General features: G+C 35.3%; 3 protein-coding genes across 3 annotated transcripts; 2 read left to right on the top strand and 1 right to left on the bottom strand.

Moving 5' to 3' along the window:
- The first annotated feature begins 211 nt into the window (after positions 1-211).
- agpat5 (1-acylglycerol-3-phosphate O-acyltransferase 5 (lysophosphatidic acid acyltransferase, epsilon)) lies at positions 212-14805 on the top strand. The gene is made up of 8 exons (XM_007238540.4): positions 212-2420; positions 4370-4439; positions 5795-5910; positions 6033-6122; positions 6727-6817; positions 8003-8164; positions 9903-10026; positions 11196-14805. The coding sequence occupies exons 1-8, from the start codon at positions 2202-2204 to the stop codon at positions 11419-11421; spliced, it is 1098 nt and encodes a 365-aa protein (XP_007238602.2). The 5' UTR covers positions 212-2201; the 3' UTR covers positions 11422-14805.
- Positions 14806-16650: 1845 nt separating this feature from the next.
- Positions 16651-18578, top strand: tmem14a (transmembrane protein 14A). Its single transcript, XM_007238539.4, has 5 exons — positions 16651-16804; positions 16993-17075; positions 17257-17358; positions 17994-18081; positions 18355-18578. The coding sequence occupies exons 2-5, from the start codon at positions 17000-17002 to the stop codon at positions 18386-18388; spliced, it is 300 nt and encodes a 99-aa protein (XP_007238601.1). The 5' UTR covers positions 16651-16804; positions 16993-16999; the 3' UTR covers positions 18389-18578.
- A 284-nt stretch (positions 18579-18862) lies between these two features.
- gsta.1 (glutathione S-transferase, alpha tandem duplicate 1) lies at positions 18863-24412 on the bottom strand. Its single transcript, XM_022685212.2, has 6 exons — positions 24198-24412; positions 24044-24095; positions 22397-22529; positions 22173-22314; positions 21896-22021; positions 18863-19065 (listed from the first exon to the last, which is right to left on the bottom strand). Exons 1-6 carry the CDS (start codon positions 24282-24284, stop codon positions 18934-18936), a joined length of 672 nt encoding a protein of 223 aa, XP_022540933.1. The 5' UTR covers positions 24285-24412; the 3' UTR covers positions 18863-18933.
- Positions 24413-24706: the final 294 nt, after the last annotated feature.

Genomic DNA, 24706 nt, shown 5'->3' with positions numbered 1-24706 from the left:
AAGCCGCTCTCTCTGGGTGATGGAGGGCTGGAGTTTGTATCGTTAGTAGAGAATAGTGCTTTATTTAATAACAGAGCTGCTCGGTTTGAACCCGCTGTTCTCTCTTCACGTGTTCGCCCTATCGGACAGGCGTCGCCGGCGCCCTAGCAACCGTTACCGCAGAAACTCAGGCTCGGGCCAATCAGCGCCGGCGATAGTGGCATGCGGCTGATGTCACTTCTTGCAACATGGGGTCTGCGAGGCGAGTGTGGCGGTGAGTTGGGCGCAGCGGCGACGGAGGACGAGCTCAGGTTCAGGGGGTTTAGGCGCTTCTGTGGCGGGGTTGTGCTGCTGCTGGAGCCTCGGGCTGCTAAAGGCGAGCTGTGCAGGTTTATAGCGTTGGTTTAGGGAGCGAGGCTGTTGGTTTAAAGGGGACTAGGCTGCTGAAATACAGGTTAACGAGGAGTGTTTAGGGGGAGAGCAGCATATACTCAATCAGTGACTCACTTAATAAAGTTTAAGTAAGGCAGGATAGATAGGCTAGGTTATTATTTAGCTGCTGCTTTAATCCGCAGCCTGTACGTGTGTGTGTAGGTGTGTGTAGCACAGCTTAACAATGGCTCGTAGGTGACACACACATACCCCCTTCTGTAAAGTTGTTGTTGAACAGTTGTAAGCTAGGTTAGCTAGTTAAATAACCTAGCTAACAACTTGAGTGTTGAGTGTTTTGGAAAACTTGTCTGAAATTGGTTTTGCAAGTCAGGGAATGGATGTATGTTTGTAGTCATGATCAGGAGGAATCAAACAGCAGAAAAGTCCAGAAACAGCTAAGACTTGCAGTGTAATCTAGGTTAGCTAACTCTAGCTAGCTAACTAAATAAACACTGGGCCTTTCACACAGCCCCCCTACTCTAAGTAGCTAACCTAACTAACTAGTTAACTACTTGAGTGTTGAATGTTTTGGGAAACTTGTCTTAAAGTGGTTTTGCTAGTCAGTGAATGGATGCATAAATGCATGTATAACCAGGAGAAACTCAACACCAGTAACCTCTAGAAACATTAACTAAGACATACAGTTAAGTCTAGGATAACTAACTTAATAAACACTGGGTCTTTCACACACAGCCCTCTCTACTCTAATAAGTTAACTACCTAGCAAGTTAACTTAAGCTACTAGTGTTAGTGTTAACTAGTGTTTTGGGGAAACTTGTCTTAAAGTGATTTTGCTAGTTAGTTAATGTATGTATGTGTGTATGTAGTTATGACCAGAAGAAATTAAACAGCAGAAAAGTCCAGAAACTGTAGCTAAGAATAGTAGCTTTCAGTGAAGTCTAGGTTAGCTAACTCTAGCTAGTTAAGTAGTTAAATAAACTATTCTAACCAAGGAAAACAAGCTAACATGTTGATTACTTAAAACAGTTAGTTAAATTGTTAACTATCTAGTTAAGGCGCTTACTGAGTGTTTTGGAGAACTTGTCTTAAAGTGGTTTTGCTAGTCAATATTATGTATGCATGTATGTATGAATAACCAAAAGGAACTCAACACTAGAAACATTTAGAAATCTGAGACAAACAGTAAAGTTTAGTTAGCTAAAGTTGGCCAAATAAACACTGGACCTTTTACACCCCTTTTAAACACACACACAGCTTTTCTTACTCTACTCTAAGCTAGCTAACTAGTTAGCTAAAGTCTAGTTAGCTTAGTTTAACTTTAGTTAACCTAACTAAAAACACACACACACAGCTCTTCTTACTCTACTCTAAACTAGCTAACTAGTTAGCTAACCTAGCTTAACTGTAGCTACATAGCTAAATAACTAACTAAGCTAGCTAGTTAGTTAACTAACTAATTAAGTGTAGTGTTGAGTTGAGTGTTTTGGGAAACTTTTAAACATTTAAACACCAGAAACGTCTACAAACAGTAGCTAGTGAAGTCTAGTTAGCTGAAATTAGCTAACTCGTTAGCTAACCTAGCTTAAGTGTAGCTACATAGCTAAATAACTAACTAAGCTAGCTAGGTTAGATAGCTACCTCCCTTCCTGGCTGACTTGCAGTACCAGCCTGCAGACACCCATGCCTGTCAGTCACTCTATCAGTCAGTCATTAGTCTGAAACGCACTTCGTCCGTGAACTCCCAGCACTCAGCAACTCTGCAGCTCTAATAGCTACATTTTCCAGGCGCTTTATTTTTCTCTTTATTCTGAATTTCGTACAAAAACAATATGCTGCTCTCCCTGGTGGTGCACACGTACTCGATGCGGTACTGGTTTCCAGCCGCGGTAATGCTCGGCACTGCCCCGGCTTACTTTCTGTCCTGGAGCATGTGGAGAGTCCTGTCCTCCCTCCTACCGACCAGACTCTACCACAGAGTGGACGATTACATCTACACCGTCTACCAGAGCATGGTCCTGTTCTTCTTCGAGAACTACACTGGGGTCGAGGTGAGTAACCTAAACAGTTACTGAGATATACAGTGAAACTCTTGAAAGCAGCTGCTGTTAATCAGAGTAACTCATAAACAGGAAGTTGGTCCTACATCCTGGGTTGACTTTGCCAGTTACAGTCACCTTGTTATAACTTTATATAAGTGGTGTTTCGTCTGATTTTGCTATTTATAGGTACATGTTTGAGTAACATTTCTCCCAAATTCCAAATATAAATATTCATACTCATTTAGAGCATTTATTTGCAGAACATGAGAAATGGCTGAAACAACAATAAAGATGCAGAGCTTTCAGACCACAAATAATGCAAAGAAAACAAAAAGTTCATATTCATAAAGTTTTAAGAGCTCTGAAATCAATATTTGGTGGAATAATCCTGGTTGGGTTTTAATCACAGTTTTCATGCATCTAGGCATCATGTTCTCCTGCACCTGTCTTACACACTGCTTTTGGATAACCTTATGTCTTTTAGCTCCTGGTGCAGTTCAGCTTGGTTTGATGGCATAGGTTTAGATGTGAAGTAGCTAGTAGTTCACTATAAGTTTGACATTTCGAACTAAATTATTGAAATAAATAACTTTATTTTTAATGATATCCTAGTTTTTTTTTAGATGCACCTGTTGCTAGTAAATAAAAAGTGGCATCAGTCAGTTTCCCATTAGAGCAACTCATTTTCAGCACACAGTATATACAGAATGAAAACGTTTAACATGTTTATTTGAGGCACTGATAAGTTGTTTAATAATGAATTAATAAATGATTGCAATTTCTTCATGTTGCATTGAATATTTCAGTTGGACTGAACTATGTTTAGCTCTGATCTGAACTTAAAATTGGTTAATGATTTTCTAATTACTGTGGACCACAACTGGAAAAACTCTTACACTTGTGTTGCACAGTGTAAGACTGTGAGGCCAACACAGTATTGCAAAGATCAGTAGGTTATCAGTAAAAAAAAAAATCTATATAAGAGTTGTGCAATATTGGCCCTGGACTGCTAACAGTTTAGTGTTTGGGTTCCATGAAATACTTAATGTTAAATATTGTTTTTAAGTCTGTGAAAGTGATTATGCTTTCAGGATGTTCAGCATCAATAGTGGAACAATACACAGCTTTTAAAGGGCCTGTGATGCATAAGTCACTCTATTAATTTCTCTAGAGCCTCATTTGTGAAAGGTCAGTCTGCATTAAGTAACTAAGCTTTAGCATGCACACATCCTGACTAAGGACAGTCCTCTTTGGAAAGGCTAACACAGACCTAATTTGCGCATTATGAAGAATCCCCAGTCCCACTTTGATTTACATTTTCCCTTACTTAAGCACACTACGGTTCATTAGCACACTCCCACTGTTGCAAAATGTGCCTGCCTGGCTGCAATGTCGACTATCCTGGCTGACCTGCAGAGCAAGTACAATGAATCTGTATTAGTCTTGCACACTTGAAAAGGTGTTTGTTCAGTATTCTGCACGCCTGACAAGACTATTGTTGCTAAATACCTTCTGTCACTGAAAGGCAGTGATATGGTGCTCCAATAAATTACTTGCTTGATAAGGTGCAGCGAGGGCGTGTTCACAAACCAGAGGAGTGGGTGTGAGGCGATGACAGACTCTTTTGTGCGTCAGTATATGTGACATTCAGGTATATGCATTCTGTTTGTTTTAACATACTAAACACTAACAGAAAAAACAGAAAGCCTTATGAAAAATGTTCAGGCATCTGGACTTTGGACTGCAAGCTTAGGAACTTAGAATGGAATTAAAAGAAACAAGCTGCTTGACAGTGTACATAGGCATGAACAGTTCACATAAAATACTTGGAATACTTTGAGAACAATAACATTTATGAACATCACTATTAGCACTGTGTTATAGTACCTGGTCGCCTTAGGATAGTCTGATAGTAGATTTTTTATTTTCTAACAAAGTGTTTCTTATTTGTTGCTCAGATTATCATTTATGGAGACATACCAAAGAAAAAGGAGAATGTCGTCTATCTTTCCAACCATCAGTCCACAGGTGAGTCTGGGTGCAATCTCATATATATATATAAATATAAAGATAAGTTTTGTTTTATACAATGAGTGATTTCCAAGGAAGACTTGTGCATTTTCTCATTTATGCAGTTATCTCACCAGCCAGTATTGTGGCTGCAGTGCATTCAATTATAGAGATACTGTTAATACTCAGAATAAGGGGTGTTTTTTTGCAATGCAATATTGCTGCAGAGGGTTAGGTTGAGTACTTCTAAAACTGCTGATTAACAGGGATTTCAGCACAACAGTCTCTAGAGTTTCTTCTAAATAATAAAGAAAAAATACACAGTGAAAACTTAGATTAAGAAAGGTGGTTCAAGTTGACAGAAAGGCTACTGTAACTTAGATAAGCACTCTATACTATAAACTCTAATGAGCAGAAAAGCATTTTAGAATGCACTACATGTTCATTATTGTAAAGTGGAACGAAAATTATACTTAAAAAATGTTAATCAAATAAAAGTCTGACGTGCAAACGTATTCAGCTGCCACCACCATGTTTCACAGTGAGGATGATGTGTTCAGGCAATAAGCAGTGTTACTTTTCCACCACACTGATCTGTGGATCTTTGCAGTTCCTCCAGAGTGACCATGGGTCTCTTCCATGGCTGCTTCTCTGAACAGTTCTCTCCTTTCTTAATCTGTCGGTTTGGGAGAATTAAGGCCGTATCTTGGTAGGTTTGTAGAAAACAGCTGTAGAATACTTCTTTTTTCCTTCCTTTTTGGATGATGGATTGTGTAACAGTGCTGCTTGGGATGCTCAAAGCTTGGGATATGTTTTTATAACCTAACCCTGCTTTTTACATCTTCTCCACAACTTTATCTCTGACCTGTCTGGTGAGTTCCTTGGTCTTCATGATGATGTTTGTTCACTGGTGTTCTCTAAGAAACTCTAAGAGTTCTTCACAGATCAGCTGTATTTATACTGAGACTAAATTACACATAATTGCACTGGATTTTATTTATTTTGCACGTCACATTTTTAATTGATTCATATTCTGAAACCATGTATTATTTTCGTTTCCACTTCACACTTATGTGCTACTTTGTGTTGGTCTATTATTTTAAATCTCAATAGAGTACAATATAAAAAGTTTGTGGTTGTAAGGTGACAAAATTTGGAAAAATATATATATATACTTTAATTTATACTTTTGCAAACCAATGTGGAGTGCTAGACGAGTGTTTTGTGCTTACCCAAATATAGAACATTTATTTATTTATTTATTTTTATCTATTTATTTAGCTTGAGAAAATGTGTTCATGATTTGCTAAAGAAAGTAAAATGAGAATTAATTATTATTATTACTATTATTATTATTATTTTTTTTAAAACAGCGGATTGGATCATCGCTGATATGTTAGCCATCCGTCAGAGTGCACTTGGACATGTACGATACGTCTTAAAGGATGGTCTGAAATGGCTTCCTCTGTACGGCTGGTATTTCTCACAGGTACTGTGTGTTTTTTTTTAATTGTGTTAATTTGTACTCTGCGTTAAAATCACTTTCTTTTAAACATAATAACATATAAATATCTGTAAAATTAATGTAATGTCTTTAAATCCCGATTAAAGCATGGTGGCGTGTATGTCAAGAGAAGTGCCAGGTTTGAAGAGAAGACCATGAGAAGGAAACTCCTCTCTCAGACTAAATTAGGAACACCTGTAAGTATGCAGCGTTTTATACGGCTTTTCCAAATAAAAAACTGCCATTAAGCTAAAGATAAACTAAAGCTAAAGCTAAAAAGATAGACTGGTAAACTTACAATAATTTGAAAGTTATATTCTACACTGTTCACACAAAATGCTTATTTTGAAGGAAATCTCTAGCGCTATAAAAACTCACACAGTTGATTTATTTTGGGATTTGTTGGCCCTTAAGGTTGCTTTATTGGGTGAAAAGGGTGAGCCCCTTTTTCAGATATTTAAAATGCTTCCTCTGCACATCTTACAGTCTATATGAAATAAGGGGATTTATTGCCAAATGACTTTTTCCCATGACACTACTTAAGCCTTCCAGCTGGCTCATAAGACTCTTCTGTCACTCTGCGAGCTGCAGTAAAGCTCTTTATTTCGATCTCTTTAAGCTGCATGGTCCTTCTATGGCTGCGATGTTTGACATTTCCAAGCTATGCCTTTAATTCTTTGAAGTCTTTGATTTACGCCTAAATAAAGTCGCTATCTCCCACGGTTTCTGCAGACACATAAATACCCTAACTGCCTAACAGTAGTAAATACTTTGTTCTGTGTTCCTCTGCTTTCTCTACAGATGTATCTTGTCATCTTCCCAGAGGGAACGCGGTACAACCCTGAATATAAGGGAGTCATCAGTGACAGTCAAGCTTTTGCTGCGAAAGAAGGTACTGTCTGAGCCGTGCTGAAAAGAACACAACTTTTCCCTTTAACTGTGTTTTAGCAGCAGGGGTGGGCGATATGGCTCTAAAATAATATCCCAATATTTTATGGTATTTTTTTTGGTGATATGACAAAACACTGAATTTAAAAAATATATATTTTAAAATTACTTGACTGCAACAAAATAAAGTTAAAAATAAGTTTATTATTGTATATGATATGATATGGCACCCACCTAACTGAGATATTAAAAATACAGTTTTGAATTTGATCAGATTTGTAACAGAAGTCAATGGTCCAGAATGTCATGATACTAATAATGCACTCTGAATATCTCCATATATCCAGGATTAAAGTAAAATAACTGATACTGGACAGATATAATCTAATGTAATATTTTTTCTTTTGCTAAAAACAGTAAAAAAGTAGTAGCCTGATGTGATAATTAGAGGTGGGTGATATGACATGATATTTCAGGGTATAATATATTTCACAATATTCAGAAATGTTAATTAACCCATCGATCAATAAATCAATCAGTATTAGAAATGTTTTTTGGATTCAACTGTCCAAAGCACATTGTTCTAGAAGTGCTTGCTAGGATGGCCTGACTTTACTTTACTTCAGTAAAACTGCTGATATTTAATTGTTTTAATTAATTAAATTTTAATTGTGAGGTATTTTACACCTTACCATTGTCCATGTGCATCTACAACTATGTTTCCGAGGACCCCAAAGAGCCACAAAGGCTTTAAAGAGCTTTGGATCTGGCAACAGGATATAATAGTCAAATAAAAATGCCCTTGGATCAAAATCCTCTGGTGCTTGGATGGTTTCCAACTACTATTGCATCAATGAACATCACCTCAAAACTAAAAGGCATAATCACTTTTATGGATCTCTAAAATAGAGGCAGATGTTGTTGCAGGACCAATCAATAATTACTGTTATAAAGAGCCGTCAGTCATGCTGAACTGTGTTACACAGGTCACTGTTCTCTATTTATTGCCCTTCTTTTAGATATTCATGTGCCAGTAAGTGTTCTATAGTTACTGTCATTGTATTTTAAGTGTCTTGCTTGTGATTTGTTATTTTTCTTTTTTCTGACAGCTAATAGTGTTTAATGTTAAAGCTGCCTCCATAAAGTTTTTGTTTCTGCCTCTGTTTGGCGCACTGTGTGTCTTTATTAGGCTTTGCTGTACTGAAACACATCCTGACGCCAAGAATGAAAGCATCGTATGTAGCCATACAGAGCATGAAGGAGCATCTGGATGCAGTTTACGACGTCACTGTAGCATACGAGGGCACGCTTACAGCAGGCGGCCAAAGACGCACTGCCCCTTCAATGCCAGGTATCATTGTGCAATCTTTTTTTTTACATTAATAATTAAAGGTTTGTTGCACAGGCAGATTTTTACATCCACTACCTCTAAATAACCTCAAAAAATTATTAAGGTACATGGATCAAGCACCTAAAAATTAAAAAAATCTTTCACAACTGCTTTGTTTGGCCCAGACTAGAACTGGATATCAAAATTTGATACCAAAAAGTCTGAAATGTCTTCTTGACCAAAAAAACGAATGTGCTTATTTTCAATACTTTGCATGGAATGCACACAACCGTGCCAATCACTAACATTCTACAAACTGATTATTAATATGAAGCATAGAGAGACTCCGTAGCTGATGATGATGATGATGATAGAATGCAGTTAAGTTTAACTTAGTCCATCACTAAACTGGGGGTGTGAAACCGAAACTGAATGGGTAAAATACTGTATATACAATGTGTAGGAGTGTGACGAGATCTCGTGGCACAAGAAAAAAAGCACAAACCATAGTCTTAATATGACTGGTTGTGGTTTGCACTTATTGTTTGCAATATACTAGTTTTATTTATTTATTTATTTATTTTTATTCTTTTTTCTATTTCTTATAGAATCAATATGTGAGAGAAACCAGTCTGTTAAGTTTGCGTTTTATGATTTTGGTCAAATGAAACTCTGGTTTTCAAGCCATTTTTCATTTTTGACGTTTTCTTTAAAATTTTATTTTTAAATCTCGTCTCGTTCTCGTGAACCCAGTATCGTGTCTCGTCTAGTCTCGTGATATTAGTGTCTCGTCACACCCCTAACAATGTGTAAAAAAAAAAAAAAAAAAAAAACACCCTATGCACATTCCTGTTTTTGATATTATAATGATATTAAAGTACTAATTTAATAACCATTTTATTTTTGTATGTTTGTGGCATCGTTTAAATAAAGAGGTTAATTTCTAAAATATGCTGTTTTTATTTGCATATTCTAATACACTTATAGGTGACAGTGCTTTAAAAAAATAAATAAATAAAAATAAAAGGTATAAATGTGTTTCTGGGCTCAGATATGAAGTCTTCATTTTTTGGATGCAATCATGACATCTTCCATCCGTTCTGTTTTTTTTTGTTGTGTGTTGTTTTTAGCTATTTTTATCTCTTTTCCTAATTTTTCAATCAGTGCATCAGTGAGGAATGCATTACAGTTTGTCAATTCTAATTCCATCCAGGTTACTAGAATACATAAATATGGATTTCCTGTTACTTCCTGTAAACAGTGTGTTATGACGTGCTAGTTTCCAGCGCTTTGGTGCTGACAAAAAACATGAAAGCCACCTCTTGCCAAGTGAAAAACATCCTGTTTTTCACAGGAATAAACAGCAATGGCATCTCAGTAGTTGTATTGATATTATGACTACGTTCCTCACACGTTACTGGAGAAGTGCGTTAGGTGCATTGCATAAGTGTGAGTCAGGTTCCATGATTTGTTTGTCTGTACATCCGGGCAAATTTTTAATATATTACTCATTTTAGAAAATTGTCATGTTTGTAAATGTGTTGATTAACCCCTCTAGTCATGTTACATGTAATTTATGAACTTTAAATAATCTACAGACAACACTCTGCATAGACTAACACACAATTTACTGCAAATACTGTTTATTTTTGTAATTTGACAGATTTTGAAAGAGGAAGAAAAAAAAAACGCTTTATTCATACTTTATTTTAATATGTACTTTCTTCTCTAATGTCTAATACATATTTCTCTTTAATAGAGTTCCTCTGTAAAGAATGCCCCAGGGTACACATCTACTTCGAACGTGTGGACATGAGGGAGATTCCTCAGGAGTCTGTCTTTTTCCGCAGGTGGCTGCATGAGAGATTTGAGATCAAGGACAAGTGAGTGTTCTCTATTCTCTCAGCAGCTTTACCTGTTAACACACTGACATGCCAAAAGTCATGGGACTAGTATCTTGTATTGGACATGCTTGTGGAATCTACTGCATTTAATCTGCACCATGAATCTGATCACAATCATTACCACCACCTGCCGTGTTCACTTTGAATGGTAATGCCTTCTGTAGGGAACCGCCATTTATATATATATATATAATTAGTACACAGGTGAAGCTCCATACTGTAGCGTGAGAAATGTTAGGTTGGGGATTATGTAAATTATGATAATGAGCAGCACTCATTATCAGACCTCACTCATTTTCATGCAGTAGCCAGTCAGGTTCGTCATTCCTGCAGCCGGCAAAATATGAACCTTCAACAATCATAAAGAGGAAGAAAAGAGAATACAAGAAAGCGGTGATTAATTTTGTAATCATTTATACTGTATAAATTATGCCTTCGTGGACCAATGGTGTAATTTAGCAGCAGGTAGGCTAGCTAAAAAAAATATATGAGTCATTTAATATATAAATTACCCATATATTATATATATATATATTTTATCCAAATAGGCTGATAGATAGTATGGCAACACGCTGTAATATGATGTTATGTTAACAGGATAAGGCAAAAATGCTGATGTGTTCCAGATTTAAACGGCACTGAGACATTTTATCTTTTACTGCTCTAATTCTATTATCATGCTGCTATAGCAAACTTGCACTCAGGATTTCATTTTGCTGCAACCTGTCTACTCTCTCTATTTATTTATTTAGTTTTTTGGGGTATTTATCTTTATCTATTTTGTATATTCTATTTTTATTGTATTATTTTATTTTGTTCTTATTCTATCTATATATCTATGGGTGTAAAGTGGATCATGAGATCACAATTTCGTTCCACCTCATGTATCACATGTGATGCGAATAACAATAAAATCTCTTTAAATCCTTAAGATTTAGCTTGGGGCTTCCAAATGCATTGAAACGGCAGTGGCAGTTGTGATCATTCTGGCATGTCGGTGTATGTTGATCTGCACCTAATACTAGAATAATTTTCTGATTTCTGAGTAACAGTAATGGAAAATGTTGTGTAACATTTGCATAGAAATGCTTAAAAAAAATTGCACCATGATTTTAAGTAGACATTTTTTTCTCCCCCTCCTTTGATAGGCTGCTCACCACTTTCTATGAGTCTGATGAGCCTGAAAAGAAGTGCAGGTTTCCAGGAGAGGGTCGAATTTCACCGCTCAGCCTCACGAAGACGCTGCCTTCACTGCTGCTGCTGAGTGGCCTCACTTTGCCAATGCTGTTAACAGAACCAGGTAGAAAACTGTACGTCAGGACCTGGGTCTGTGGGACTCTTTTGGGATGGTTGTGGGTCAGTATAAAGCCGTAAGATAAAGCAGATCACTGACCTCCTGCCAGCTTATATCAGTGTAGAGAGACCTTTTTTACTGTTCAGATGATTTCATCAGGTTCCACCCAACTGTTATCTCTCATCATCTCTTGAGAGTTTGTTTAAAACAATTAAAAGTGGCCAAATAGCTCTGTACCTGTAAGGTGTGTTTGCTAGAGGGGATAAAAAACAACATTTTCTTTATCCCCTTTGTCTCTTGACTCATCACCCATATCTTATTGGGTCTCACACTCCTAATTTGATGTGTAGTAGATGGGATCTCATTCCCTAAGCTTATATGGAAAGAAAAATTATCTTTGTAAAACAAAAAAAGGAGAGGAGAGAAAATATTGGTTTAATACACATTTTTTTTACTTTTTTTTATGTTGGCCCTGTTAATTTTGTGTTAATCCTTTCTGTAGAGCATTGTTCATTTTATTTGGTCTCTCTCTTTTTCTCTTTTGCATGATAATGATTGTTCATTTTACACATTATTTTTTGAGTTTTTAATTGCTTTACTCAGATTAGATATAAAAGGTCTGCTAAAATGGGCCTGTTATTGTACTCTTTTGCACAATTAATTAATGTATTACAGAATATTGCCAAACTTGGGAGTCTATAAATTATAACTATAGAACAGTGTATTGTTATAGCATTTACTATATTGAAGTAAATACTGCAGCATCCATGTTTATTACGTAGAGTATAAAGGGGCATTACAGTGTATTCTGCCTTTTACAGTTAAACTGCTATCAAACATACCTCTAAAGCTTTTCAGTTTAGTATTTTTCACATTTTTCAAACCGTTATATTCATTGATTCAGTGCTGTTCAGATTATTTAATGCGTATTGTGTGTTTAAACTGCATTTATCACATTTTTCATAATTGATATATGTGTAATAATGATAATTACTTCCTGGTGTAAAAAAAAAGTATTAAAAAAATTGGGATTGTAAATGTTAAATTGCTATTCGGATACATGCCTTATTTGGTGCAATTTGCTCAACTCAGTGTTTTTTTTTTTTTACTCCCATAACTTTACATGGACTCCCCCTACTGGGCTGATCTGTGATTTTGTTTTAGCAGTAACATTTAATAAATCATTTAGGAAACATCCCATGCCCCATATCCACATTTTTCAGTAAACACTTACTTTAAAGTCTCTTTAAAGGATGATGCATATTTATAATAGGTTGCCATTTACTGTATCTACAAAGCTCATTCTAATGGGAATCTGATTGTTAGTTTTTCATCATGAAAATTGCTTATATTTTATGGTCCATATGTATGGGAAATTCCAAAAATACACCCACTTTAAACTAGTAGTGGCAAACTGTGCATCGACTTAAATCAACTTAAAACTTTATTTACTTTGAAAGTAAAGCTTCCCGTCTAACTCTAAACTTCAATGTTTAATAACTTTTTTTTTATTTAATACATTGTCAGTTATAAATACTACGCAGTGTTTCTCATTCTCTCATATATGTTTTCCATTATGACAGATTTTGCTCATTTTGCTCTTTTCATTGCACTGAAGTATGAAATGCTTTTCCTAGAATTTTTTTCTACATTTCTGCGTATTTTGCTTTGAAAACGACTCTACCTGAAAGCCGTCTGTTATGTTAAGGTGTATGCAAGACTGCGTTTGGACTGTGTGTGCTTTATGATATATATTTTTATATTTTTAAACATCCGTTCCAGATCAGTGATTAATTACACAAATGCTGCAGAGTATAACCAGCATATCCTTCTGTATCATTAAAGTAGAGGATGAGAATAAGAACAGTCACCTCATGTATGAAACACAGGTTCTAGAATGTGTGTGTGCTGTGAAGTGGTGTGTGTGTGTGCGGCATGAATGCAAAGTTAAAAGTTTTTTTTTTTTGTTTTTTTTCCACTGATAAGGCACAATGTTAAGCCGTCGAATAAAATATTTAAAATTGGCATCTCTATTGTAGCAGCTGTTAAAAGAAAAAAAAGTCTTTAAAAGGGCTCAGGTTTTAAACAGTTATGCATAGGTTTTGTGGCTCTTACATGTTTGTGATTATCCGTCATTTCTACTCTTCCCGGCAGTTAAACCGATTTGCACTGTCCATCAGCTGTTCATCAGCTGTTCATTGTTGGCAGCAGCTGTTCTTTAGCTGTTTCACTGTGGGATGTGTGTTATTTTTCTCTGCCCAACTGCAGACTGTTCCGTTAAAATGAATATTCAGGTCTACTCCAAATCCTAAACACATACTGTAACTGTAACTGTGTTCATTAATAGGAAGAAAGTTTATGAGCGTTCTGATATAAACGGATCATCTGGCACAAACCTGTAAAACCAGTCTAGTATTTAATTGGTTGTATGTTTTAATTGGTAAATAAAGTGTACAACTTTTAAATTAGCTCTCATTGAAAAACTTCCAAATCTGTTTTATTTAATCCAAAGAATTAGTTTATTTATTTTCTGGCTTTTTTCCTGAAACAGTGAAGAATCTACACTTTACTTTAATATTCTCTGTTTCTGGAAGCAGTCTAGATTTTTTTTTTTTTCTCCATGATTTTTTTTTTTTTTTACAAAATTATAGTAATAATAATAAAAAAAATATATAATAATGATAATAATAGATTTTGAGTCAGTGCACTTCAGTGGGCCTTTGGTCTCATTAGAGGCTGGTTGGTTCTTTATTTATAAGCATGTTGGTTTATTTGTTTGTTTTCTTTTTTTTTTTTTATTAGTTTATTTAAATTAATGCCTTTCCTACAGAACAGATTGTGCTGCTGTTTAAAAATTAGCTATTAAATTGAGACCGGCAGATCAGATGAAAATCTATAATAATAAATAATGTATAATTGCAGGACCTGCTATTTTGATTTTGTATTCTAAATGATTTGTGTTTTTTACACCTACATTGGAATGCATTTGGAATTTTCTGGAAACTGAACTCTCACATATTTGTAAGAGTTAAAATTCAGTTTCAGCACAGAAAGCATTTATAAGTTGAATATTATATCAATAAATCTGAATTGATTGAAATGTGGATTATACATAGGAAATGTAATTTGTAATTTGTGCACACACCATTTCATGAATTGCACTGAGCACCTTCTTTACTTGTATTAACTGTCTGTTCAAACTGAAGACGGAGGCCTTTACGTCGTTCCTGTGGTGTGTCTCTCCGTGTGATTGATGTGTGACACAGAGTGTTTGTTTGTGACAGTCACTGAATATGGTGCTGAATTTATGCCTGATTTTGAGATATTTGTTGCAGCAGTGTTACTGAAATAGCCATATTAATGTAAAACAACTCAACACATATCAGACTGTCAGAGTCGGCTAAAGGCCATATAAATGTATGTTCTTTTTCTGCTTTTACCAATAAAACCATGCAATAAATTGACTTTCTAATGCCAAAAGCTGCTTTTGCCTTTTTTTTCTTTCTTATGTTCATTTTCACATATTGTACAATGCCTAATATCCTGTGTAAATTGCCATACTGAACCATTTCTAACCATTTCTGGCTATTTTTTTTATATATATTTTTTTCTCTGTGAACTGGGTTTGTTAGAGTAAGGTAAATCATTATAAATGTACACCCTTTAGTTTTAATGGTTATTACGTAATGCCTGTTTTAAGCACAGCTTCTCTTAAGAAGAACATTGTCCATCATTATTGTTTATAAATGCATGAAATAAATTAACCTGTCTTTTAAGTACAGTTATATCTGTTTTGTAACTATGCACGGGATGCATATATGCAGGGTAAACAATCTAATCATTTAGTTTTCACATCTTTTAAGCTGGAGCAAATATACAGTATGTGCTGATATTGTACTTTGAACCCACTCAAGGTATGTAATGTAAATACTTTTCACACTGTACACTGTGACTATACAGTATCATGATAATTAGATGCCTAGTCATTGTTTAAATTTCCACTGAAGGTCAGGTTCAGAAGAATGACTCAGCAGCGCTTGGTGATATAAGACTTGGATGGAACTGCTCAGCCCATTCCATCTGTGTATACTTTCTATTATACATTATACTCTTTGAAAAGCTACCAATCTCTCCTGGAAGCAGTGATTAGTATCTGATGAATCAGAAGAGATTGAGTAGTGGGTGGAGCTCAAATCTGCTGGAAATTAGCCCTTCAGAAGCCACAGTGATGACCCCTGATGTCTTTAAACAAATTAAAGTTTAAAAAATATTTCCGTTGTTTACCAGTTTACATGGAAACTTGACATTTGATTGAGTTGTCTACTTTTCGGGACATTCATACTTATTTGTGTTATTTCATCACTGATTGGTGGAAACTTCACACTAGACCTCGAGCAGTTTGGACTGTGTGTCTCTCCACTCTTCCTCCAGACTCTGCTCCCTCAATTTATAAATGAAATGTAAAATTTACTGATGATCAGTGATGGTTTGTTTGGAGAGTCATGTCTGTCATCTGCTGCTGTTGATCCACTGTGTTTTATTATCAAGTCTAAAATCAGTGCAGTTTTGTTTTCCCCCATAATCTTACAGCACTTCATGCTTCCCTCTGCTACTGACAACATTTATAGAGATGCTGGTTTCATTTTCCAGCAGGACTTGGCACACTGCCCACACTGCCAAAAGTACCAATTGGTCTTATATAATATTGATTTTTTTTTAATTGGCTGTAAGCCATAATCATCAACAATAAAAGAAATAAACGCTTACAATAGATCACTCTGTGTGTAATTACATATATGTAATATATGAGTTTCACATTTTCAATTGAATTACTGAAATAAAGTAACTTTTCAATGTTAGTTTAATTTTTTGAGATGCAATTTTTACGACTGATTTTGTCACAAAGCAGCTTTAACAAAACAAAAGATCAGACAAAACAAGACTCACATACTGTATAAGGGGGGACCATCGTACCACTTGTCAGTTTTTAAATGAATTTTTAAGTCATGATGCATTTACACAGGTCTAATATATTCAGGTGTATAGCAACACCAGTAATGGAAACAGAGTTCATATAAACGTGGATATAATAAGTAGTGGAGAGTGAAGAACCAGTCTGAGGCAAAAAAAAATAGATGCTTAATACTTTTGTGCAATACTTTTACCACCTTTGGACACATTTTAGAACAGCACTTACTGAAGAAAATCTGACTCACTATATATTTAGTGCACTATTTCTGTAAAATGATATAAGGCCCAAAGCAGGTTACCAGTATCCAGCCCTTTAGCTCCAGTGCTTGGACCCCGCGGTTGCCAATACACGCTCACTTCCTCATGACGTCATTATAGCCTCATCCATGCAGAAGTGACACTGATAGTGAAACATTTCTGCTGTGAGAAATAAGCAGCGATCATATTTCACTATTTCTGCTCTGTTTAACACTTCTGTCACTACAGAACCAGGTAAGATAACGGCTCTTGCAGGTTATCTCTAGTAGCTACTTGCTAGCGTTAGCGATAATAGCTCTTCAGCTAAGTAAGCTATGCTAAGCTAACTGTAGCTAACGCTGTCTTATCTAGGTTAGGTACATTAGATAACTGTACAAATAAATCATATTTTAAACATATTAATACTGTGTTTCTGATTCTAGGACGAATATGGCAGTGGACTGGCTGGGTTTTGGTTATGCTGCTGCTATTATTTTTGGAGGTTTTTTGGGATATAAGAAAAAAGGTAACGTTAATTTAAAAGTCATTTAAGTTGTTAGTTAACGTTACTCATTTTTAGCTAACTAATGTTTATGCTGTCTGTATTTAGTTACCCTCCTATATAATAAGAAATTCAACAGTGCAGTAGTTTATGTGTTTATTATATAATGCTGAATTTAAATAAATATCTTTATTTTTTACTGCAGGAAGCTTAATGTCTCTTATAGCTGGACTGTTTTTTGGAGGCATATCTGCTTATGGAGCTTTTAAAGTTTCTGTAGATCCTGGAGATATATGGACCTCGCTTGGTGAGGAACTTACTCACACTCTGACCCCTTTTTACCCCTTTATTAGCTTATATATATTTAGTTAAATATTTGAAATATACGTGCAGTCCTTCAAACCCTTGTGTAAAGAAAGTATACTTACGTTAATTTTAATGTATTATACTTTATAAAAATACGCATTAAATATATTTTCTCTGTATTTCCTTTACATGTATTTTTAAGCAATATGATTTAAATTATACGTTGTATTGATAGAAAACATATATATATATAGAAAAAAATATATATAATGGCGTTAAATACTGCTTAAAGTGCACTTTAGTGCATTTTTTAGAGTGCATCAATATGCAAAGTAGTACATTTACTGCATACTTAAAGTTGTTTTTAAAAAAACACACACTTAAATCTACTCAAGTTCACAGAAGTTGTATGGGGAAAAAAACACTCAAAATCACACTTCAATGCGTTTATGTTGTATTTAATTACAATTAAAAAGTAACTTTAGTTACAAAAAACTTGTTCCAGAATAGTACGTTAAGTATATATTTTACCACATATTTTAAGTTTAAATTTAAAAATTGCTTAAATACTTTTTCTTCCTACTAATGAACTTATTATGCTTATTGTACTTTTTTTTTCTTTTCTTTTTATTCTAGCTGCTTCTGCGGCTCTGGCTGTTGTGATGGGAATGAGATTCAAGAAATCTGGGAAAATAATGCCAGCAGGTATTATGACTGGCTTAAGGTGAGTTTGATGCATTTAGATATGTTATCTACTGCTAAACACTGCCACTGTTGTGTAAACTCTGTGTTACTGTTATTTATAAAATAAGATTATTTTCGAATTATTTTATTATAGTTTAGATGGATTTCTTCTGTGCTTTTTTAAGAGTAATTCAGCTTATAGCAAAGAGAACTTAATTTTTGCTAAGTAAGTGTAGGTCATCAGCAGACCTTTAACCCACATATTTATATCTAGTGGAAGTGTACTAAAGGTCACTCTGTGTTCTGATTTCAGCCTCCTGATGGTTGTGCGTCTGCTGATCTTCTGAAAATGGCTGAGCTGAGCGGAGCTTATCATCACGAGACTGAAATGTTCTGTAAAAGTTCATTATAAAACATTGCGCTGAATATCGTTTACTAATCACTACTAATATGTGTACCAATCATGCAACAGTGCCATTACCTGAAAAGAGAACACTCACCTTGTACATTCCAAGTAAAGCTTATTTTTTCATCTTTTTATACTTTGCATTTCCATTATTCTTTTAGTGAAATCAGTTTAATGCTAACAACTTAAAAAAAAAGCATTTTCCTTTTTTTTTGTTTTTGAAATTGCATTTATTGCTGAACAAAAAAAAACAACACATGCAAAGACACTCTGTCGACACTCCTTGGAGGATAAAGTTGCTGTAATAAGGCACTCGCTACTGACAGCCTTTCTGACTGTCTGTATTATATTATTCGAGTTTATTACACAATGAAGTGATCACACAGAACTATGGCAGGGTTATTTAATTCTTTTCTATCAGGGTTTTATGACATATAGCATGAAGCAAATGTGCTTCGCTGATTTGTGATTGATAACCTTGGTTTTCTACTTAAAAAGGTGACTCAACACATCCATGACAGTTTTCACATAGGCTTCACCAGGCGGGGGTTGTCTCTGGCTGCCAGGCTGCAGGAATTTGTTGATTGCCGGAATGGCTTTCATTCTCTTTTGGAATGCCTGAAAAAAAAGGAGAGAGAGGATAAAGGTTGAGGGATTGCAGTGGTTTTGTTATGAAATACTTAAGCTGGGCCTTTGTCAAACAGAAGAAGGTCAAGGGTTGAATGTGTCGACCATATATAATAATACTCAAACCAGAGCTGAAAAGTACTTCCTATATGGGTATACTTTTGTATAATATGCATTATCAGAGTCACAGAGTGTTACATTGTCTCAACAAATAAGTTTTAATTTCCAGAAATGGGAACAAATGACAAATTTTAAAAACTATTAGAATATTATTTTTCCTATTATGTCAGTTTATCAGTTTATTATCAAAAAAAAAAAACTCTGCTTCCAGATAACCTTGTAAACTTGTTGAAAGTGAAAAGTAGATAAGCAAAATCCATTGAGAAACAATCAGCCACAATTGGGTCTTGTTGAGGCTCAGAAGTAGACTGCAACGTCACTTCACGTCTGCAGTTTTTGACTCCAGTGGACCAAGGAAATTAATTTAACTAATAACTTGCTGTGATAAAAATGCAACATTAATAATACACAGCTACTGCTCCTAACTTTATTTAAAACAAGCACACATTCATTATATGCATAGAGTATATTTATATTATGTTAAACTGATAAATTTCACTGATTTTTAACACAAGAGACAAAATGTTCTACATGAAACATTCTTATTCTTATTTGATTTTTTTCTAATTAAGAAATTAGCATAGACAGCTAAACCCCTAAGAATCCTTTTATAGATGCAACAGAAAGACAATATATTTTTATACATATATTTTGAACAAACAATGTAAATACAGGCACATCTTTGCATGTCAAACCTTATGATAATCTTATGAGGACATAAAGACAAATTGTTAAATAATAAATAAGACACGGTTAAGATGGAAAACCATTTAATTATCAACTCTGTTTACTTGTAAAGCCTGGAAACTTAAACATCCACTCAGTGACCTCTGACAGAGTTGACGATAACGTTGATTTATAGGGTTGACCAGCACTCTCAAAAGCTTTTTACTGTAAATTGATAACAACCGCAACAACTGCTAGCAAATATCCTTCATCCAAGTCATGATAAAGACAGTCATTTATTGCTTTTAAATTTATTGCAGGACAGCTTTTAATTAGATTTTTGCTCCCCAGAAAGCTAAACCTGGATCTTCACACATTAAATAAGTGTATCAGAAAACATGGAGTTCTGCTCTACATAAAGTTGTTCCTCTGATTATATGACTGGACAAAACAACAGCAGACTGATGCATGCACCAGAAATGTGGAGATATGAGTTATAAGATATAAAAGTAAGAGTTTGTGCATTCTCTTCCTCAGCAGCAAAAAAAAAAAAAAAAAAAAAAAACATGGAAGGAGAAACTATGTGTAAAGAATTTCTAATTTAACCCTTGTGTGGTGTTCGGGTCTGTGGGACCCGTTTTCTTTTTTCATCAAATGATACTAAAAAAAAAAAAAAATTCTAACCCAAACTCACTGGCATTGGCTCATTTTTTGTGAAAAACATATATCAAAACACATTTTCGATAAACACACACTGTACACCACCCCCCCCCCCCCCCCCCACACACACACACACACACATTTATATTACATACAGTATGTTTGGCCAAGGGCTAATAAACATTGCTTCATTTGTAAATTTGCAACTAAACACATTTTCTTCTCATATCTTGAGTTTAATTCATTTTCTTTTACATTTTATTAAAAATCTAATAAAAAAGAGTAGCACTTTTTGAAAGAAATGTAACATAAGAAAGGCAAAGGGCAAATATTAACCAAGTAAGCTGTTTATATTGCTTGCAATTTAGGTGAAGCAAGCATGTGTAAAGCATTTTAATGTAGAATTGCTTAATTTTGCTGAATTAAATACAAGCAACAAAGTAAACGAGTAACAAAAATATGAACACCACACAAGGGTTAATCAAGCCGTACAAGAGAGCTCTAAGCAGGCCTGTTGCAAGCAAACCAAGACAAGCAAACCAATCAATTGCCTTCAGGCAACGACTGTTTATGAACTGAACGTGTTAGTACCCATTTAAATTCTGTGATGAACAATGCAGGAAAGTACAGTAACACTGTTAACCCCTCAATGATACATCTCCCACTAGTTGCTGCAAGTAGCCAGTCAGGCAGGTTAGTGATTCCAGCAGTCGGCAAAATATGAAACTTCTGCTATCTATTTTGCTTGGGAATGGCCCTGGCTTTAAGCATAACCCCTGTTAAAATGTGCTTCACAGAGTAACAACTGATAAAAAGCAGGCTGTTTACAATAGAAATAGACATTTTAGGAGTTGTTGTTTTAGTGTGTCCTAGTATTAATTACTAGGAGACCTATCTGCAATATGATAATGTCCTTGAGCAAATGACAAAAAAAGATGCAATATATAAAGGTAACACATCTTCATAAAAATGTGTTACACATATACATAATATATATATATTAAATTATATATTCCCATTTGTTTGTATAGCAGGCAAACTAGTTGTATTTTGATCAAACCTTGTATTTCCCTTGCCATGTGCATTTACCCTGTAAAAATCCAGTAAAAATATATATGTGTGTGCATTCCCCTTAGACTTTGTGTATCATATATATCCTAATATAAAGAATCTGAAAGGGCAGCAGCTCCTAATGCATTGATTTCGCATGTACAGTTTCTCTGCAGTATCATCCTTAAATATCACACAGATATAAACCTACACCAACCCTCTGGAGAAGTTGAGTCTCTTTCATAACAACTGCCATTACAATCCTCTGAGAGCTTAGTCTCAGATTTCACTGTGAACTAAAAGGTGCGCCCTACGTAAAGCTCACCTGGATGTTGGGGAAAGTTGACAGTATTGTGGGGAACAGCTCTTCAAGCATCAGAGCAACTTCAAAAAGACTGACATCTGCACAGCTCAGCTGGTTACCCACCAAGTACTGAGAGCTGGAGAGAGCCTGAAATAAACACAACACACTAATTTATTAAGCCAATCAGAATACAGTTCTAATGAGGGTGAAAAAGATATTAGAATAGCTCTTCTGTTTCAGTTCTGGATGTCTGCACGGTTCACTGAGGAACCCTACACTATGATAATGAGCTCCAGACCTTTTCATAGGCTGGAAGACTGCGGACTTTGGCTTTGGTCTCCAGATTGTTCAGCGTACTCTGCTTTTTCTCCGGTGGGGTAAAAGGCACTCCCATGATCAAGTCCATGATGTCTCTAGCACCCTCAGCATATGTGTCGATCCTAAAAGAAAAAACATATATATATTAAATACATTAAACTCATCTGTTTGATTTTAAAAAGACCTCCTAATGTTCATACTCACATAAGCCGCTCCTTAAGGTCCTTTCCATACAGGTTGTATTTTCCAGCTATGTAATTCAGGATGGCCTTCGTCTGGACCATCTTCATTCCGTCCATTTCAATTAGTGGAACCTGATGGAACAGCAGATCTCCACCTGGAGGTCAGATATAAAATACATCTAAGATCTTCTGAAGTTAAGTGCCATCTATCACTGATCACGCAGGCTTTACCATTATGTGCCTGACCATTATAGTCTGATCCTGCAGGTTTCAACTCTATCCCAAATCAAACACTTCATTCAGCTAATTTTCTTCAATTAAGTAACCAAGCACTTTTGAAGAATATTATTGGATTAATGAGGTTGATTTAGGTTAGGCAAACCTAAAAAAGATCACATGCAGTGTCATGCCAATATTAAGTTTTAATGATCTGTACTTTTGACTAGACCAAAAAGATTGTACAATACACATCTTTAATAAAAGAAAATAAATAAGAATTTGATGCAGGGATCTATGTCAGCTAGTAAAATCTCTTAAGTAAAAATGTCCCACATAAAAATAATTTAATATGACGGCAAGTCCAAGGAGTTCATGCATAATCTGGGAGAACTTTTCAGTTATGTATATTTAGTACCTAGGTGTAGTCATGGTCTGAAAGAAGACCTAAACAGTCACCCTTAGCTGGAATGAAATTGGTTTGGATGGTCAGAAACAACCCTAGCATCACCAAGGCACAGGTCAGTAACAAACTGGAATCTGCTGGAACACTACAGCCACTGTCTGAGGTCAAATGAGTTTTACATTGCCATGGACTCAGTGACCACTCTCCTAAATAAAAGCCCCATTCTTTAATCAACACATTTAAGCCCAAAAAAGTAGCAATACAATACAGTATACTAGAGCTGTCCAATATTGTAAAAAAAAAGTATTTGTTACAATTAGTTTAGGAATAATTAACTTAATATTAGGTGTGAAAAGAATTAAAGAGACCACTTCAGTTTTTGAACCAGTTTTTTTTTGTTTATTTGCAGAAAATGAGATGAATGGCTGAAATAACAATGCAAAGAAAACAAGTTCATATTCATAATGTTTTAAGTTTTAAGAGTTCAGAAATCAATATTTAGTGGAATGACTCTGTTTTGTAATCACAGTTTATTTTCATGCATCTTGGCATCATGTTCTCCTCCACCAGTCTTACACACTGCTTTTGGATAACTTTATGCTGCTTTACTCCTGGTGCAAAAATTCAAGCAGTTCAGCTTGGTTTTCAATTTGGTGAAATCATAGAAACTCATACTTTTTAAGTGCTCTCTTATTTTTTTCCAGAGCTGTATAATACTTTTGACTTTTGCTCTTGAGTTGATTTTTAGAGCTACGCCCCAACAAAATAATGTGGCATAATAATTTTATACAAGATTTACATGCAACAATACAATAAATCATTAAGTCGTGAAATAAGAAAAACACATGAACGTGAGATTAAAACGTGCCGGACGTGTGCAGATGTGGGCATGGGTGTGAAAACAGCTGTGTAGTAATAAGACACGTTCATGGGATATTCATGGGATCTTTGTGTAAGGGTGGAGCTGAAGCCTGCAGGAGCTTCAGGAGTTTCATCTTAATAAAAGCATAAACTCTGATTATATTAGATTATAGGACTTGCACTTACTTTCCACCAGCTTTTGGAACTCCTCTTTAGTTGAAAAAAACTTCTCTTCGAACTGTGAATGTGATAACAGATGTTATAATGTTAAAATTAACATAATCTAGATTTATTTATTTATATACAGCAGCTCAGAAACCCAGTGCAGCTTTTTACAGACCTCAACTCCAGCCACAGTCAGCAGCCAGCGGATCGACTCCATTTTCCCCCGCCCGATGAAATAATGCAGCACCACTTTTCCAGACATGGTTTCAGAAACAGAAGCAGCTCAATCCGAGGAGAAAAATGATCAGCGGGATCCTCTGCAGCTTCAGCCGAGAGACAGCAGAGCACCTGACAACTGCCAGAACTTTACATAAACACCGAAACTGCGCTCGGCCAATCAGAAGCGACGCTAATGAATATGCATAGCAATTTAGCCAATGACAGGACGGTAAACAGTGCGTGTGATTTGATTCACATTTATTGACTCGTATAAAATGATAAGAATAATCATTTACAGGGTTCAGGCCGGGATATTCTGAATGATACTGTCTGAAAAAGTTAATTGATAATCTTTACAACCTTGAACTGTTTAATTTACTGAACAGAAGCTTAGTTATTATAGCTTAGCCAGTTATTTCTGTGCTCAATTGTAGGAAACTCCTGCTGTGCACTGTGCATGTTCAC

This window comes from Astyanax mexicanus, chromosome 7 (genome assembly GCF_023375975.1).
Source record: "Astyanax mexicanus isolate ESR-SI-001 chromosome 7, AstMex3_surface, whole genome shotgun sequence".
In the NCBI taxonomy this organism is placed as follows: Eukaryota; Metazoa; Chordata; class Actinopteri; order Characiformes; family Acestrorhamphidae; genus Astyanax; species Astyanax mexicanus.
Note: the sequence above shows the minus strand (reverse complement) of the source record. Positions and strands in the feature narration are given on the sequence as shown.